Source organism: Ascaphus truei, chromosome 4 (genome assembly GCF_040206685.1).
Source record: "Ascaphus truei isolate aAscTru1 chromosome 4, aAscTru1.hap1, whole genome shotgun sequence".
Lineage (NCBI taxonomy): Eukaryota > Metazoa > Chordata > Amphibia > Anura > Ascaphidae > Ascaphus > Ascaphus truei.
In genome coordinates this window covers 233,522,411-233,537,698 of record NC_134486.1, presented here as the reverse complement: position 1 = coordinate 233,537,698, position 15,288 = coordinate 233,522,411, and the positions used below count along the sequence as shown (strand labels likewise).

Below are 15,288 nucleotides of genomic sequence, written 5' to 3'. Positions count from 1 at the left end.
CTGCTTCCTTGTTCAAACTGCTTCTGGTTCTAACTGCACACACTTTAACCAATCAGCACTTCAATCAACCACACAGATTAATCAGTACACGCAGAATAACATCAGTGCAATGAATACCTGCCCCAAAGAACTTGAAATGTAACGTTGCACCATGAGATAAAGTGACCTCATCATGTGGGGCTACTATCGTAGGGCTCCCACTTCAGACAAAAGTGTGTTAACTAAAAGGCTATTCTTTGCATGGGTATACACTTAGATCAGGATGCCTACTCCTCCACCATGGTTGTGTCACGGTCGGAAGGTACTGTGTGACTAAAGATATAGGAGATGGTGCAGCAGGTGATGTATCAGAGGTGGTGAGCCATGTGACAGTTATAGCTAGTAGGTTGAAAGAGTTAGAAAGAGAGGTTATTAGCTGCAGTAAGTTTATTGCAGTGAGAGTGTGCATTCCATAGTGTCCTACTGTGTAGACAAGGATTCAGGGTAGTGGCATACACATAAATTATTCTACTGCCACAAAAATATCCCAGGCATTTTTCCAAAACAACCAATTCCATACAGAACTACAAAAAAAAAAATCATATATGCATATTTGACAGTTTTGATGGGTGACCTTGTGAACTGTATGCAGAATGTTCTAAGAATCAATGAAGTACTAGAGCAAAATTGGCTCAGATGGATATTTTCATGTTACATCAATCTAGCAAGATATTTTGTTCTGGTCTTGTCCCTTGAGCTTGTGATTTTGGGAATGTCCGTAAGAAGATTTACGGGATGTATTTAGTTTTGCATTAAAAAAACACTAGCCAGAGTTGTTGTAAATTTGGTTAGAATTCTGCATCAGATGTACAGTACTGTAAGAACATTGATTTCGAGGGTTCTTATGTTTGAAGCAATCAGAAGCAGAAATATTTGCAGTGGATGAAAGTCAACTGTTCTTTGCTTGGATACATGGAACACAATACTATATTTAAAAAAATGAGAACAGAAAAAAGGGCTATATTATTTAGTAAACCTTTTATTTCTTCAGACTGAAAGTTCCAATTTTTTGAGGACTTATTTTTTTTTTGTAACACAGTAAATGCATAAACATGTAAAAAATGAGGAGTAAAGAGTTTTGACATTTTTTAAAACTTGCACTTTACCACAACTATTTAGAAGCACTCAAACACTTTTGTTATATACTGTAGAGAGAATGAAAGACACATCAATCAGGGATTCCAAAGTCCAGTAAATATTTTTAGCTTGCAGTCTACAGTACACAAAGTAGTATCCTTACAACTGTAGATAGAAAAGTCATAACATTTGTCTTAATATACAAGACAAAAAAAGCTCTGTCACCATTTTGGGTGGCTACACTCTTGACAGCCATTATCACAAGAAAGTTAATTAAAAATACCTTTATTAGTGTATATGGGTATAATAAGTGAAATACATAAACACTCAACACAATTAAAATAAGTATTAAACTAAATGTCTCTAAGTCTGAATCGTAGACTACTAGAGGTTGGTATTGAAGGAATATGATGTATCTGGCACCATGTGCAATAAAGAGTTTTAATATCGCAGTGTGAATTGGATGGGGTGCCTCAGTGTGATGTGTGTATTGTAGTTGAAAGGGTCTGGTGTGTGTTACATAAGTAGAGGTGTCAGTCACACCGCTTTCAAATCACATCTGATTAATATGTGGTTCAATGGTAATCTGTAATATGTAATATAGAGTTAAAGAGACCGTCAAAGGGTTAATATATATCCTTCAATGCAGCGCTTGATAAGTTAAAGTGACAAAGAAAAAGGCTACTATGTAGCTAGGGGTGGTGAGGCTATATTGTGGGAGCTATTACTGTGTATCAATATTATAGTAGATTCCCCCTGGTCAGTAATTTTTCCAAGGTTATAATAGCCTCACAAGTGTTCAAACCAAATTAATGTAGTGAATAGATAAATACATAATGAAATGAATCACTGCTCGTATCCCCTGTGAAGGTGGCAAGTGTGTGTCTGAATAGGCTTGCTGGTATACAGATAGAAAAAAACTGGCCAGTTGCAAACGGTTTACTTCAGCTGCCTATAGGACAAGAAGCACTCTATCTCTGCAGGCTTATGTGGATGGTTTCACATTTATTCTTATGGGGCGAGTACGCCCTGTCTGCTGCGTATAGACACTAAGATATTATAAAGAAATGGTGCCCTGCAGCCGCTCGGTAAAGTACCCTCTACAATACAAGGGTACTATTAGGGGCTGCTATCTCGGAGCGTTTATTCTCTGCTCGCGAGTGGCGACATTTGTTGAGTTTCCGCCCGGCATGGTGTATTAGTAAACACCGCTATGAGTGAAGTTGCCGGGTGGAGCTCGGAGTAAAGCTGCGGCTATTATCCGCGCTCTCTAGACAGACGTCGCCGCACCAATACACGTGCTGACGTCACAGAGGACCGCCCACCGACGTACGTTTCGCGTCACACTGACGCTTTCTCAAGGTGACCAGATGCAAGTATGCATTTATTCAAGGTCTCAATATTTCTGACATAAAGATATTATGTGTAGTTTATTGTACAAAATTAAAGGCTCATCCCATATGAACTAATGTCAGTGATTTGCTTAATTAAGTTAACTCGTTGACACCTTAAAAAAACCTCTAAGGATGAATGTTTCTAAATAATTGAAAACGATGTGAATTGATGTTTGTTGTTATTACTGCATGTTATGCATCACATTTTGGCCTCCTGACAGAGGACACATATAATCTGGTTACTTTATGAATTGGGTAAAGAAAACAAATCGACCACAGCCCCCTTCCCCAGAGTCCCTGCCTCTAAAGTGAACAAACTTTACTACTTTCAACAATTACTTAAAGCAGGGGTTCTCATACGTCCCCTTATTGCAGACCACATACTGTAAGTAAACATACAGTATATTTCAAATATACTAGGCCTAGATCTGAAGACGAACCTGCAACACTCATGTGCTGGCAGTGAGAGAGCTGCTTTTCTATTTCACATATTTGTGAATTCACAAACTATAAGCAGAAGTTGGTGGTGCTCCAAAGTATTAGTAACATTGCAGTAGTCCACTAAAAGAAGACGTTTGAGAACCCCTGTTACAGTATCTCTAAAAACATAAATCACCACTATTTAACCTACTGTTCAAAACCCAACACTGTCATTTGTTGACTTTGGTCCTAATTAGTACCGTACTTATAAAACTGGACACATCAAATGTACAGATTGGACTACCCTAAGTTATTTAATTAAAAACACACATACAAAGCTCCATGCTACATGTATGCAATTTATTTGTTAAATAAAATATGCAACCTACTGTAGCACAATAGTTCCAATTGTCAAAGCAGCATTTGGCGTGGAAGGCTTTTTGGGTTATAATTAAATATGACAGTAAACTGCAAGATGATAATATCTATGAACCATACAGTATATATTCTGTTGTTTCAGAAAAAGGGCAAATTCATAATTGGTTTTAATACCACTTAATGGACCAACATGAGGGTTTTTCATAGATCTAATATTTTGTACAGAACTTTCAAGATCTCTCTTCTTTTTGTGGGCTTTAAGGCTGAGCTCAGACAGGCTGCTACGCTACCGCGCGTCCGCGCCTCTCTGCTCCGTGATGTGTGCTCATCCCCAGCAGACAGAATGACGCGATTGGAGGCGGGATTTAAAAAAAAAAAAAAAATGTGTGTGTGTTTGTGATTGGCTGGCGAAGTACACGTGATGCGGCTGCTGTTTGAAATCACAACTTCAGTTGTCTTCTTCAAGTGCAGCGACGTCAACGCTGCACTTCGCCACCGGTGGTCGTTTTCAGTTTGAAAACTGCCACCCACCAAAGCGAAAGAGTGGCGAACTTCGCATCGCAGCCTGTCTGTATGTAATTTGTTAGCGTGTGAGCAAGCTGCATGTATTGAGGAACTCTAGGTTCTCAGTCAAAGTAGGAACTCAGTCAAAGTCGAAGACTGAGCCTCTGATTGAACCACCTGTGTTTAAGCTGGGATATCCTGAAAACCTGACCTGTTGGGGGGGGGGGAAGGAGGGACCGGAGTATAGAAAAAAAAGTGATGACCTGTATGGCAAAGTTATTACGATTGATGGTTCTACATATGATATGACTGGCAATGAAGAATGTGTTATACATTATATATGTATGCAGTGAAAGACATACATATTGGCCCACACTTACTTAGCAGTTTCTGCTATAAGACACATTGTGCTATTAGCCTACAGCACTTTCCGGGCTCGACGACACCTTGCAGCCCATTGACTTGAAGGTCTTTTCAACCTACATTTGACAACTTTAGTATTTAACCTTTTTTTTAACTTATTTTTATTTCTTTACTTTATTTCTTGTTGTACATATAATGTGTCCAGAGCATTCAGCTGACTGGACGACTGGCATCTATGTGCTGAGAGACTGGCTGATCGAGTGTAGCATTGCGGAAGTGCGACAGGAGTTTCCAGCAGCTGTACTTTACCAAGGCAGAGTATTACATTGGACCCCTCCAACCCAGCTGGCGTACCACTTAGAGATTTCTCTCAAATGTTCAGTTTTTTTTTAAATCTTGTAAGTGTGATTCCTAGGGACTGCGTGTCATATTAAATGGACTTTATTTTTATACAGTTAAACACTATGGAGCCTGTGCTTCTCTTTGTTTTTTTTCTAGCAATCTTGAGATTGCTGTGGAGCCTACTGTCCAGGTTACATATTTTATTTGCACTCATCTACATTATTGCACTCCTGCTGCTTTGCTAGCATTTTGCTACCAGCCATTCAGACATTCAAGTTCCTGTTTACACTGTGAACTCTCCCCGGCTGAAACCTCGCTGACATCATCGAGTTCACGCGAGACTCTATTCAGTGTATGCTCTGTGTAGCACCGGAGAGAGGGGAAGGCGGCGTCCCTCGTGGCTCTCGGTCCCTGCCAGGACCTAGAGGGGCTATTGTGGCAAGACACACCGCGGACATCACACCGAAGTCCTCCTCCTTGGGTTCCTGCATCTGAACAGGCTGAGTTGTACTCAAAAACGCATTTTTTTCAGCTTTGTTTGTGAGTGTACATTTTTATCCCTTACTCCATAAATTTATTGTTATACAATTTTACGCTATGAGTGCGTCTGTTTTTTCTGTGTTTTTGTAGATATCCTAAGGAAGTGGTGTTCCCTTCATTCGGGCTGCAGAGACTCTTTTGGATAGCAATTGGAACATTTTGGGATTTGTACAGTATATCTTTTACATATATTTTTCTGGACATTTTCTTTTTTGATATTTTATTATGTATTTTATTGGTTCATTATTTTAAAATGTTTTACTACATCCACTGTGCTTAGCATAGGTTTTTTACTTTTATTTGTAATAACATTTTCCATTTTACTTTTATTTATATTTTTACTCTATAGAGATTTTATATAGTGATAGGTTGGCGCTAATATATTTCTTCTTTTGTTTTATATATATATATATATATATATATATATATATATATATATATATATATATATATATATATATATATGAAAGAATGACCAAGGCGCAAAAAAGCAGGGAAAGAGAAAAAGAGAGGAACATCATAGGGCAGTATATCTAAGCAATTCACGTGATTAAATGGTAAGATATGCACTTACACTTAGTATAGCAAATAACAGCCTTCAATCCACTCAGGGATTCAGGAACTCTGCTTCCGAAACTTGTCTGTTTCTATCTATGATCTTGATTTCTTGGTGATCCTTGTTTATATGGAGTCCCAATAGCAATAGCGGTGTATCTGTTCCACAGACTGTACCTGGCAGATAGATCTCGCAAAAAGGATAGGTAGGGAATAAAAGGAAAAACAGGGATAGCGTAAAACCTTTTAATAAAATATAACAAAAAAATAAAAAGTAGGTAATAAACTCACATTGTGTGAGTTGAATAAAAGCAGTTAAGAGTAAAAAGCGAGTCTCTCACACTCTATGATCGGAGAACGCCGGTTACCAGCACTGTTCACTCGAGCGGTTACTTCTGCATCACGTGGCCCGGCTCTCGCGAGATTTTGTCTCTGATGTTTGAGGATGCACTGCTTTGGCTCCGTTGTAGGGAATCAATCTCTCAGCGTGTCTCCCACTGCTCCTAACACGCCTGCCCTACGCGTTTCTCCACTTCGGCTTCGGCAGGGGCTGCTGTCATTAACTAATCCCTACCTAGGGTTTATGTATATACCTCTTGTGACTGATTGGCTGATACAGAAATTGGCTAATTGGCACATTATACCATTAGTACACAATATTTAAAAGAACCTGATCGTAAAGAAAGTTATGTATCACATATATATGGAAATCTAAATTTACACCATAAATTGTTACAATATAGTGATGCAACAATGTAAGGAACCTAAGAATGGACTTACGAATAACACATAGGGCCTCATGCAGTAAGCGTTGATAAGGGAAATATGGCCATTTTATAGCCAAAATTGGGTTTGAGATTCAGTAAGCGCCGATAAGTGCTTCATATCGCCAGGTTTCGGAGCCGATAATTTGGTTATGGCCAGTCGGCTGCCGATAAGCCTGTTTTCGACACTGATCGCCACTTTTTTAAATCGGCTGGATTCAACAAAAAAAAACAGCTTATCGGGCCTGATCGGCACTACGAAATTGAGATGTTATGGCCGATTTCTCCCGCCAACTAAAGTTGGCAGTTTGGACGGGAGAACGATCGCTAAGGCTGCCGGAACGGCACTTAGAAAAAAAAAATCTTCTGTACATCAATGGAAGTCAATGGAGCGGGGACGTATAACAGTATAGTACTGTTTACGTTTCATTGCTCACAATACAAGGGGGATTTGCATTTCAGTGTGGGGGCATTCCCTGCATTGTGTCACAGCTGACGTGTCTTATTTGCATAACATTCGACTTTTACATGTTTTCAGCATTTGCGGGTCACATTACTCATCATGTGATGGTGAGCCAAGGGAAAATACTATACTACACTCTTAAAGGAGAACCTCACATCATATCACACATTTTATTCAACTCAGCGACAATTATTTACATGATGTCACACATGTCACACATACACCGTATATTCATGTTCCTTTACATTACACAATGCTTGTAATGTGTCACGCATCTTTAAACCTTCATGTACATCTAAATTCTCATGTTTACATCTACGTTTGGGTCCTCCCTATTTTCATGACGTCACTTATTGGACGCTCAATCACATTGCATGTTTACATTGTAACCGTAGCATTACAAGCACTTCAACCTAACTTATACACACATGTACAGTAATTCATCATTGGGACACCTTGTAAACTCATTCTATAGCAACTATCCTCATTACAGAAATGCATGCATATGCACACGACTATTCATTGTTGCCAACATGTGACAATAACATGGATAATTACACATGTTACACAAAACTTTTCCCACGTCAATCTCAGCCTTTTTGTCTCATTACATGACTGACTCTTGCGTTCACAAGTTTTACATGCATTGCACATGCAACTATTTATTTGCAAGCAATCTTTGTACAAAGCTTCACGTCACATCATTGGCAAATATCATCATTCCCTGCAGAATACACACAACAAATACTTATAACAACAACTACACACAGCTTGCAACACAAGTACTTTATTATGTTAATGTAACACCTTGCATTTTACTATGTCACCTGACATCATCACATACCTATTTAAAGGACGCACATTACCTGCTCATTCACAGCTACTCATTTCAAAATGTTGCGAATGTTTAGGAGACGGAGGAACATTCTTTTCTATGACATGCTTGATGATGAAGACAATCATATAGGGCAAGGGAGGGACACACCGAGGGACAGTGACAGTGACGCGGATACGACAGGGACAGGGAGAGGGACAGGCCGAGGGACAGGTAGAGGGACAGGAGATCAGAGGAGAAGACAGAGGAGACAACTTGTGCCTCGTCCGCGTCTGTACAGGGAGAGAACCCTGTTAGATGGGATGAGTGAGGAGGAGATTGTAAGTCGCTATCGTTTGAGTTCAGCAGCAATCTTATCTCTTTATCAGGAGATAAGGGGAGATTTAGATTTTTTCACAGCCAGAGGTCGTGCAGTCCCTGGGCTTGTTAAAATGCTGTGCTCATTACATTATCTTGCTTCCGCGTCATACCAGACAACTGTGGGCATAGTGGGCGGGGTCTCGCAATCTACATTCTCGGGGGCCTTAACCCAGTTTCTCTATGCACTCAATAGACGCGCTAGGAATTATATTCATTTTCCTACAGAGGCAACAGAGTGGCTGGAAGTCAGGACTGGCTTTTATAATATAGCAGGGATACCATCTGTGCTGGGTGCAATCGATTGCACACATGTTGCTTTGATTGCACCTAGTCAGAGTGAGCATGTGTACCGCAATCGTAAGCACTACCATTCACTCAATGTACAGGTGGTATGTGATGCCACGATGAGGATAATGCATGTGGTACCCAAGTTCCCTGGTTCCAGTCACGATTCCTCTATCCTGAGGAACTCTTCAGTCTTCCATGCGTTCGAAGAGGGACATTTTGAACCTGGTTGGCTGCTGGGTGAGTACACATTTACATGTTCTAACACAAAACACATTTTGATTTAGGAATGTTGGCATTGTACAATTTGATCACTAATGTCAGCTTATGTGTGCTCCATTCATTATAGGTGACTCAGGATACGGAATTAGGCCGTGGCTCTTGACTCCGGTGCTAAACCCTCAAACTGAAGCAGAGGAGAGGTACAATGCAGCCCATATATCTACAAGATCTGTTATAGAGAGGACATTTGGCCTACTCAAGACCAGGTTTAGGTGTCTGGACAGAACTGGTGGGGCTCTTCTATACAAGCCTCAAAAAGTGTCTGATATTATCCTTGCCTGTTGCATTTTGCACAATGTTGCACTCAGGCACAATGTACAGTCAGACCTAGCTGAGGCTTTGGTAGACGAGCATCCCACCCATGTAGCTGCTGAAAATGAACAAACAGCCAGTGGTGGCCAGACACGCCAGAATCTCATCAATTCATTTTTTTCTTGTAAGTAAAAACTCATATGTTCCTAGTACTACTTTTATAGTTTAATTATGTTATATTAACAATAATGTTTCTTTATATAACCTTCTGTTAGGACACAGATGAATATGGGTTGCACACCTTTCTTTTCTCTGCTGTGTGCACAAAGGGATGTGGCACCGGTATGTTATTGTTGCACAGGTTATATAATCCCTCTTCAATTGTACTTTAGTTGTGTGTATGTCAATACAACTTGGGTAACAAAGCAATAATATTTTAGCATTGTGTTATTCCTTATGCTAAGACAAAACACATATTATGCCCATACTCATTCATGCTTCTAGTATGCTTACATACAATGTTATTGGTGCAGTGTAACATGTACATCCAGATGATGTGTACACCAGGCTGATTTACATTTTGAATGTCATTAAATATACATGGTGTTGCACATTTAACACCAAATACACACTTTGATGTGTTCTTTACGGTACTGAAGATGGCATGTCAATGTTTGCAATTTATATATTGTTCCTTTGCATTATAGGTATATTTGCAGTATGACTGATCATGGTATGTATATTTGCTGACATCTCTCATAAGATGTGGCTACCTCAATCTTCCTATAATTATTGGAACTAGAAACCCAACATATTGGTTTAAACACAAATGTTACATATATGTACTTTCTGTATCATGTATATGCATTTAGCTACTCTTGAGGTTTCATGTGCATTGTATTACAAAATGATTACTCACATTTCATCACATTTTATGTATGTTTCCTTATAATTTCCATTAATGTAATATAGAGGTGTTTGGAGAAAAGGGGATAACTGTACTTATTTGTTTACTTACGGGAGCACATTCATCACTAGCATAGACACACTTTTTAAGACAACTGTTTGTGTCTGTATCAATTTGTGTAGGATCCATGTATAACACCGACAAATGATAACACCAGCTTTATTATGGTAGCTTATATCATCATATTGACTATACTATGTATTTTTAAACGATTAATAAACACCGTAAACTATAGTTAGTTAGGTTAATGAAATATACACAGAAACGTACTTCATAACATGATGGTGATGTCATATTCAGAACATCATGCATTGGAGGGGACCATAACATCTGGCCAGTAACATTATTTGCTACAGTCCCAAACCATTTTATCTACATACCCATGTAACAAGAGATTTTAAACATAAATGGCTACTTGGTTGTAAGTGTCCTTTACATTGGGAGAAGGAGTGGCTCACTGAGTAAAGACACACACTGGCACTGATAGTTTGAAGCAGGGGAGTCTGGTTCAATTCCCGGTTTGGGCTCCTTGTGACCTTGGCCAAGTCACTTTATCTCCCTGTGCCTCATGCGGCAAAAAAACATTTGTACGTTCCACGGGCCAGGGACCTCAGGCTGAAACATGTGTCTGTAAATCGCTGCGTACAACTAGCAGCCCTATACATGAACATGCTCATATTATTATTATTATTATTGTTACATAGTTTCGACAGTCATACGTTCCATTACACAATAGAATACACAAATGTGTTAGCAGAGTGGGAATGGTTGTTATATAAAAAACACACCATGTCATAAAATGTTAGTAGTCATTAAAGAACACTCAAGAAAAATTCAAGAGGCACTATTTTGCAACATCATTATGTTAATTAAGTGCTTATGCAATATAGGCATAAGGATATCACTTTTTTAATTGTTTGTTAATAAGCGCTGCAAGCAATATAAAATTAGTTCCATATGTAGTATAGTAGTCGTTGGCTCCTCCTCACAATCATCTCATATAAAGGTAGACTCTTCTGAAATCATACATTGATCCGATTGTATCTTCCCCGACATCTCTGAAATACAGCAAACACATGATGGTCAAATATGGCACCTTACTATATATGTATCCGTGACAACGCGTTACACAGCTCTATATGATTGTGTACATACACACGTCACTCACTTATATGTTACAACTACAAGTGTACATCAGTATGTAAATTTTATTATCATTTGTAGCAGCCATAACTATGTATATGAAGTGAACGTTGCCTGTATACTGAAAAATGTGCGCGCACATCTTAGTGTGCGCACGCACTTCACGCTTGGCTCCACTAACTGTTAGCGCATGCGCAAAACAAAGCGAACGTTGTGCGTTCAATACATGTAGAAAATACCAGTAAACATCACATCTTTATTTCAAATACAATGAAGATGAAACTAAAATCATTCTAAACGAGTACATCTGTATTCTTTTAAACCAGACGTGTTTGGACAGAAAGGACGGCCGATAACACAATGCGCAAATGCAATACGTGTGACGTCATATTAAGCCAGCGTGAAACGCACGCTAACACTCCTCCCACTCAATTAACATTCGGCTAACGCCCAGGGTACGCCTACAAACACTGAGCCGCACGCATCACACACTGCAGTTACCGTTACTATAACAAAACATGACAGCCAATAGGCTTTGAGGCGCGCACGTCGCTTGGGGGCGGGACTTACATCCGTAATCCTTTTTAAGGACGCCTTGGCCCATGACAAGGGTCCCACGTCATACGTGGTGGACCCGGTTTTCAATGTTGTAGATGTTGCATGATAACAAAACAGGTATGTGTTAGAGTTATGGAAAAATGTTGCTAATATGTTTAAAGGGATAGGAAAGTACGTATATTTATTCCGTCAGCAATGTGTACTACTCTTTCAGGTTCTACTATATTCTATTAGGAAACAATTTGTTTGTGATCGCTACATGTTATGCAGTCTGCAATGTTACGCTGTATCCACGCATTGAAAGTGAAAATGGTGGTTACAAAAAAAAAAAAATTTAAACGCAGAGTCAACGCATAACGATTGTTATATTTACCATTCTTCTAGAATTAACTCTTCGCCTGGCTGCAACTGGTCGCTCCAGAAATGCAAGGCATTTTCATCCACGCTTGACCCACCCGCTGAATCCAGTATGACACATATCTCCTCCAGGAAGCGCTCATAGGAATCGCCACTGCTTTCTTCAAATAATTGGTCGGGAGGTAGGTTCATTTCTTCGGGTTCCCATTCCAATGCATTTTCAGCTGAAAGGCTTGGTACATAATCATAGTACTTTTGTTCTTGTACAATGTGGGTTTCAGGAATGGAGGCTGCAGATATTGCAGCACGTATCGATTCAAACGGATCAGTAGTAGCGGATACATTGCTATTGCCATTAGGAATAAATATGCCTTTCACGACAATATAAGTGCCGTCTTTCAGGAGAAATTGTTTTTCCGGGGCAATCTTCCAGAAACCATAGGTGTGTTGTAGCTTATCCTGGTCACGTTCAAAAAAGTCATTACTTGATAAAGTGAATCTTATTGAGGAATTAAAATTCCGTGCATGCTTACGGTCTTGGTAATAAGGATATTTTGCTCGAATGAAATCATCGATTTGGCGTGTGCTTGCTTTCTGTCCGCGACTGTTCAAGATGGCTTCACAGATCATGTACTTATACCCTAAAAGGGGATTAATATTGTTAACGAATTCATCAGCCATGTCTGAGTAGCACAAAAGCTGTGTGCAGGTCTGTGTTATTTGCTCATCAAAATGAATGTGCTGAATGGCTAACAAACTCCTGTTTTTCCTTGTCAAGGTCAACAAAACTAACTACTTTGACTCCTTATTTCAAACGCCAATTGGATTTGTATTTCTAATTGGGTTAACAGTTGTGGTTAGTGATATGGGACTGTGGGAGAAACATTTATCCTTCTTTTATCTCGTTTGTGAAAAACATCCCTAGACTTTGAATTCGTTCACATAGTGTTTTTTTGAAAACTAACAAAGACCACTGTGTGAAAATAGTTCTTAGCCAGGCATATCAGTAAAAACACACACCTGCAAAAATAAATGTTTTTTCCCCGCTTACATTTCTGTGTGTATGTGAAAGTCTGGTTAACTCCCTGTCTGCATGAGTTTAAATACGTGTGTATATATATATATATAAATATATCTCTCTTATAAAAATATATATATATATATTTATATATTATATTTTTTTTTTTTAATATTGCAGGAGTACACACAACATTGATGGCAGTAAGTATACCTTGTATGAAACCTATTTAAATGGTGAGAAACATGATTGAATTAAGTAATAAACATTTGTTTAAGCACAATACTGTTAGAGTCTCATACTTAGGATATTTCTCAAACATTAGGCCTGTATTATTAAAATAGTGTGTTTTCACAAGGAAGCATGAAGTGTATTAGTTTGTAAAATACATGTATACCAGTTTATATAGTACTATATATATATATATATATATATATATATATATATATATATATATATATACACACACACACACACACACACACACACACACTCAGTGTGTGTGTGTGTGTGTTGTGTGTGTGTGTGTGTGTGTGTGTGTGTGTGTGTGTGTGTGTGTGTGTGTGTGTGTGTGTGTGTGTGTGTGTGTGTGTGTGTGTGTGTGTGTGTGTGTGTGTGTATATATATTATTATACATTCTGAGATGTTATTGAAACAAGAACACACAAATGATTAAAGGACAAAATTACAATGCCCAAGCAAGGCAAAGGTAAGTAATAATTTACACATAATCCTGCTGTACACGTACAAGAAAGATGTTTGCAGTTACTTAGGTGTTTTTATAATTGCATGTGACTAATATGCATATGCAATTCTTACATCAATTAACACACCCAAATGCAATGTTTTGCTGCAAAGTCAATGGCAGCTTCTCTAAACTTTGCAACTGGTTCCAGGTGGACCATTACTGAACAGACGATTAATACATAAATATTTATAACACTATTAATTAATTATGAGTGTTAACATTTCCAAAACTTCACGTGTACAAGAACATAGTTGAAAGTTTGGAAACAACACAGTCTTCAGCATACATACAATATTAATTAGATAATGTGAAGTCAACAAAACAAGGCCAGAGACATATTGAGTGAATTATAACATTTATTTTTTTTGTTCCTTTTGTGAGCGAGTAACAGGCCTGCTTGTTGTCTCTTGCATTTTTTTTTTCCGTTTGCCACCAACTTTAGCCACAACAGAGCCACTTTGAGTGGCCTCTGGCACTTCACGGGCAGGGCTTGTGGGCAGTGACTCACCTACAGGGCTTGTGGGCAGTGACTCACCTACAGGGCTTTTGGGCAGTGACTCACCTACAGGGCTTTTGGGCAGTGACTCACCTACAGGGCTTTTGGGCAGTGACTCACCTACAGGGCTTTTGGCCAGTGACTGTTCACCTACAGGGCTTTTGGGCAGTGACTCACCTACAGGGCTTTTGGGCAGTGACTGTTCACCTACAGGGCTTGTGGGCAGTGACTCACCTACAGGGCTTTTGGCCAGTGACTGTTCACCAACAGGGCTTGTGGGCAGTGACACATGTGAGCAAGTTGGTACACCGTGCACAACACATGGTTGGTCCGTTTCATCTTTCCTGGTCAGTACTAACTGCTTGTGCTGTTGTGTTTTTGTGGCCTCCTTTGTAGGTGTCAGCTGGTGATGTAGTACAGATGGCAGCGGTAGGATGTCGTCAGGAACCTGCACACCAATGTGTGCTACTTGACCGGTAACATTGGGACCTGGTGACTGAAGATCAGATGAATGTGGTGAGAAGTGGCCAGCATGTAATGATCCAGCCTGTGAGGTGTTGAATTGGGGTACATTAGTCATTCTCAAGTAATTAGCTTGGGTTTGCTGAACAACTAATGCTTCGAATGAGGTGTTGATTTTTTGCAACTGTTTAGGCACTTCAATGAAGACTCTGTGGAGATGTGCCAATTGTGATACTGTTTCTTCCTGCAGTCCAATCATCCTTTCCAGCACTGTCATCATGTCTGAATGGCGACGATTTTCTGCGTCCACTATTTTTCCCTCTGAAGCTACAATTGCATCGTATGTGGAAGTTGATGGACGATTTGGCGGTAAAACAGTTTCTATTGGCACCTCTTCATGGTCACTTGATTGTATTTCAGTCTCTTCTGCGGCGTCATCCTCATCATAGTCATCATCCTCATCACCATGATGTTCTAAAAAGAAATGTACACATTATTAAATGGCATGTTAATGTATGCTGTGTTACTATGTAATTGTACTGTGTCCTAAGTAACACCTAACATGTTAGCATACGTTTTATAACCTCACATTAAAAACTACCTTGACTTACGAATAATGTTTGGACTCAGTATGAAATATGAATGAATGAAAAGTTGCTCTAAACTCAGAAGTCCTACATGATAGT

General features: G+C 39.2%; 1 protein-coding gene across 1 annotated transcript in view; it reads right to left on the bottom strand.

Moving 5' to 3' along the window:
• The window catches only part of LOC142492358 (uncharacterized), a 116,626-nt gene that overhangs the window by 25,821 nt on the left and 75,517 nt on the right, over positions 1–15,288 (bottom strand). Inside the window, exon 4 of the mRNA XM_075595005.1 lies at positions 14,375–15,076. Coding sequence (XP_075451120.1) covers positions 14,375–15,076 — 702 coding nt within the window. The remainder of the gene's footprint in view (positions 1–14,374; positions 15,077–15,288) is intronic.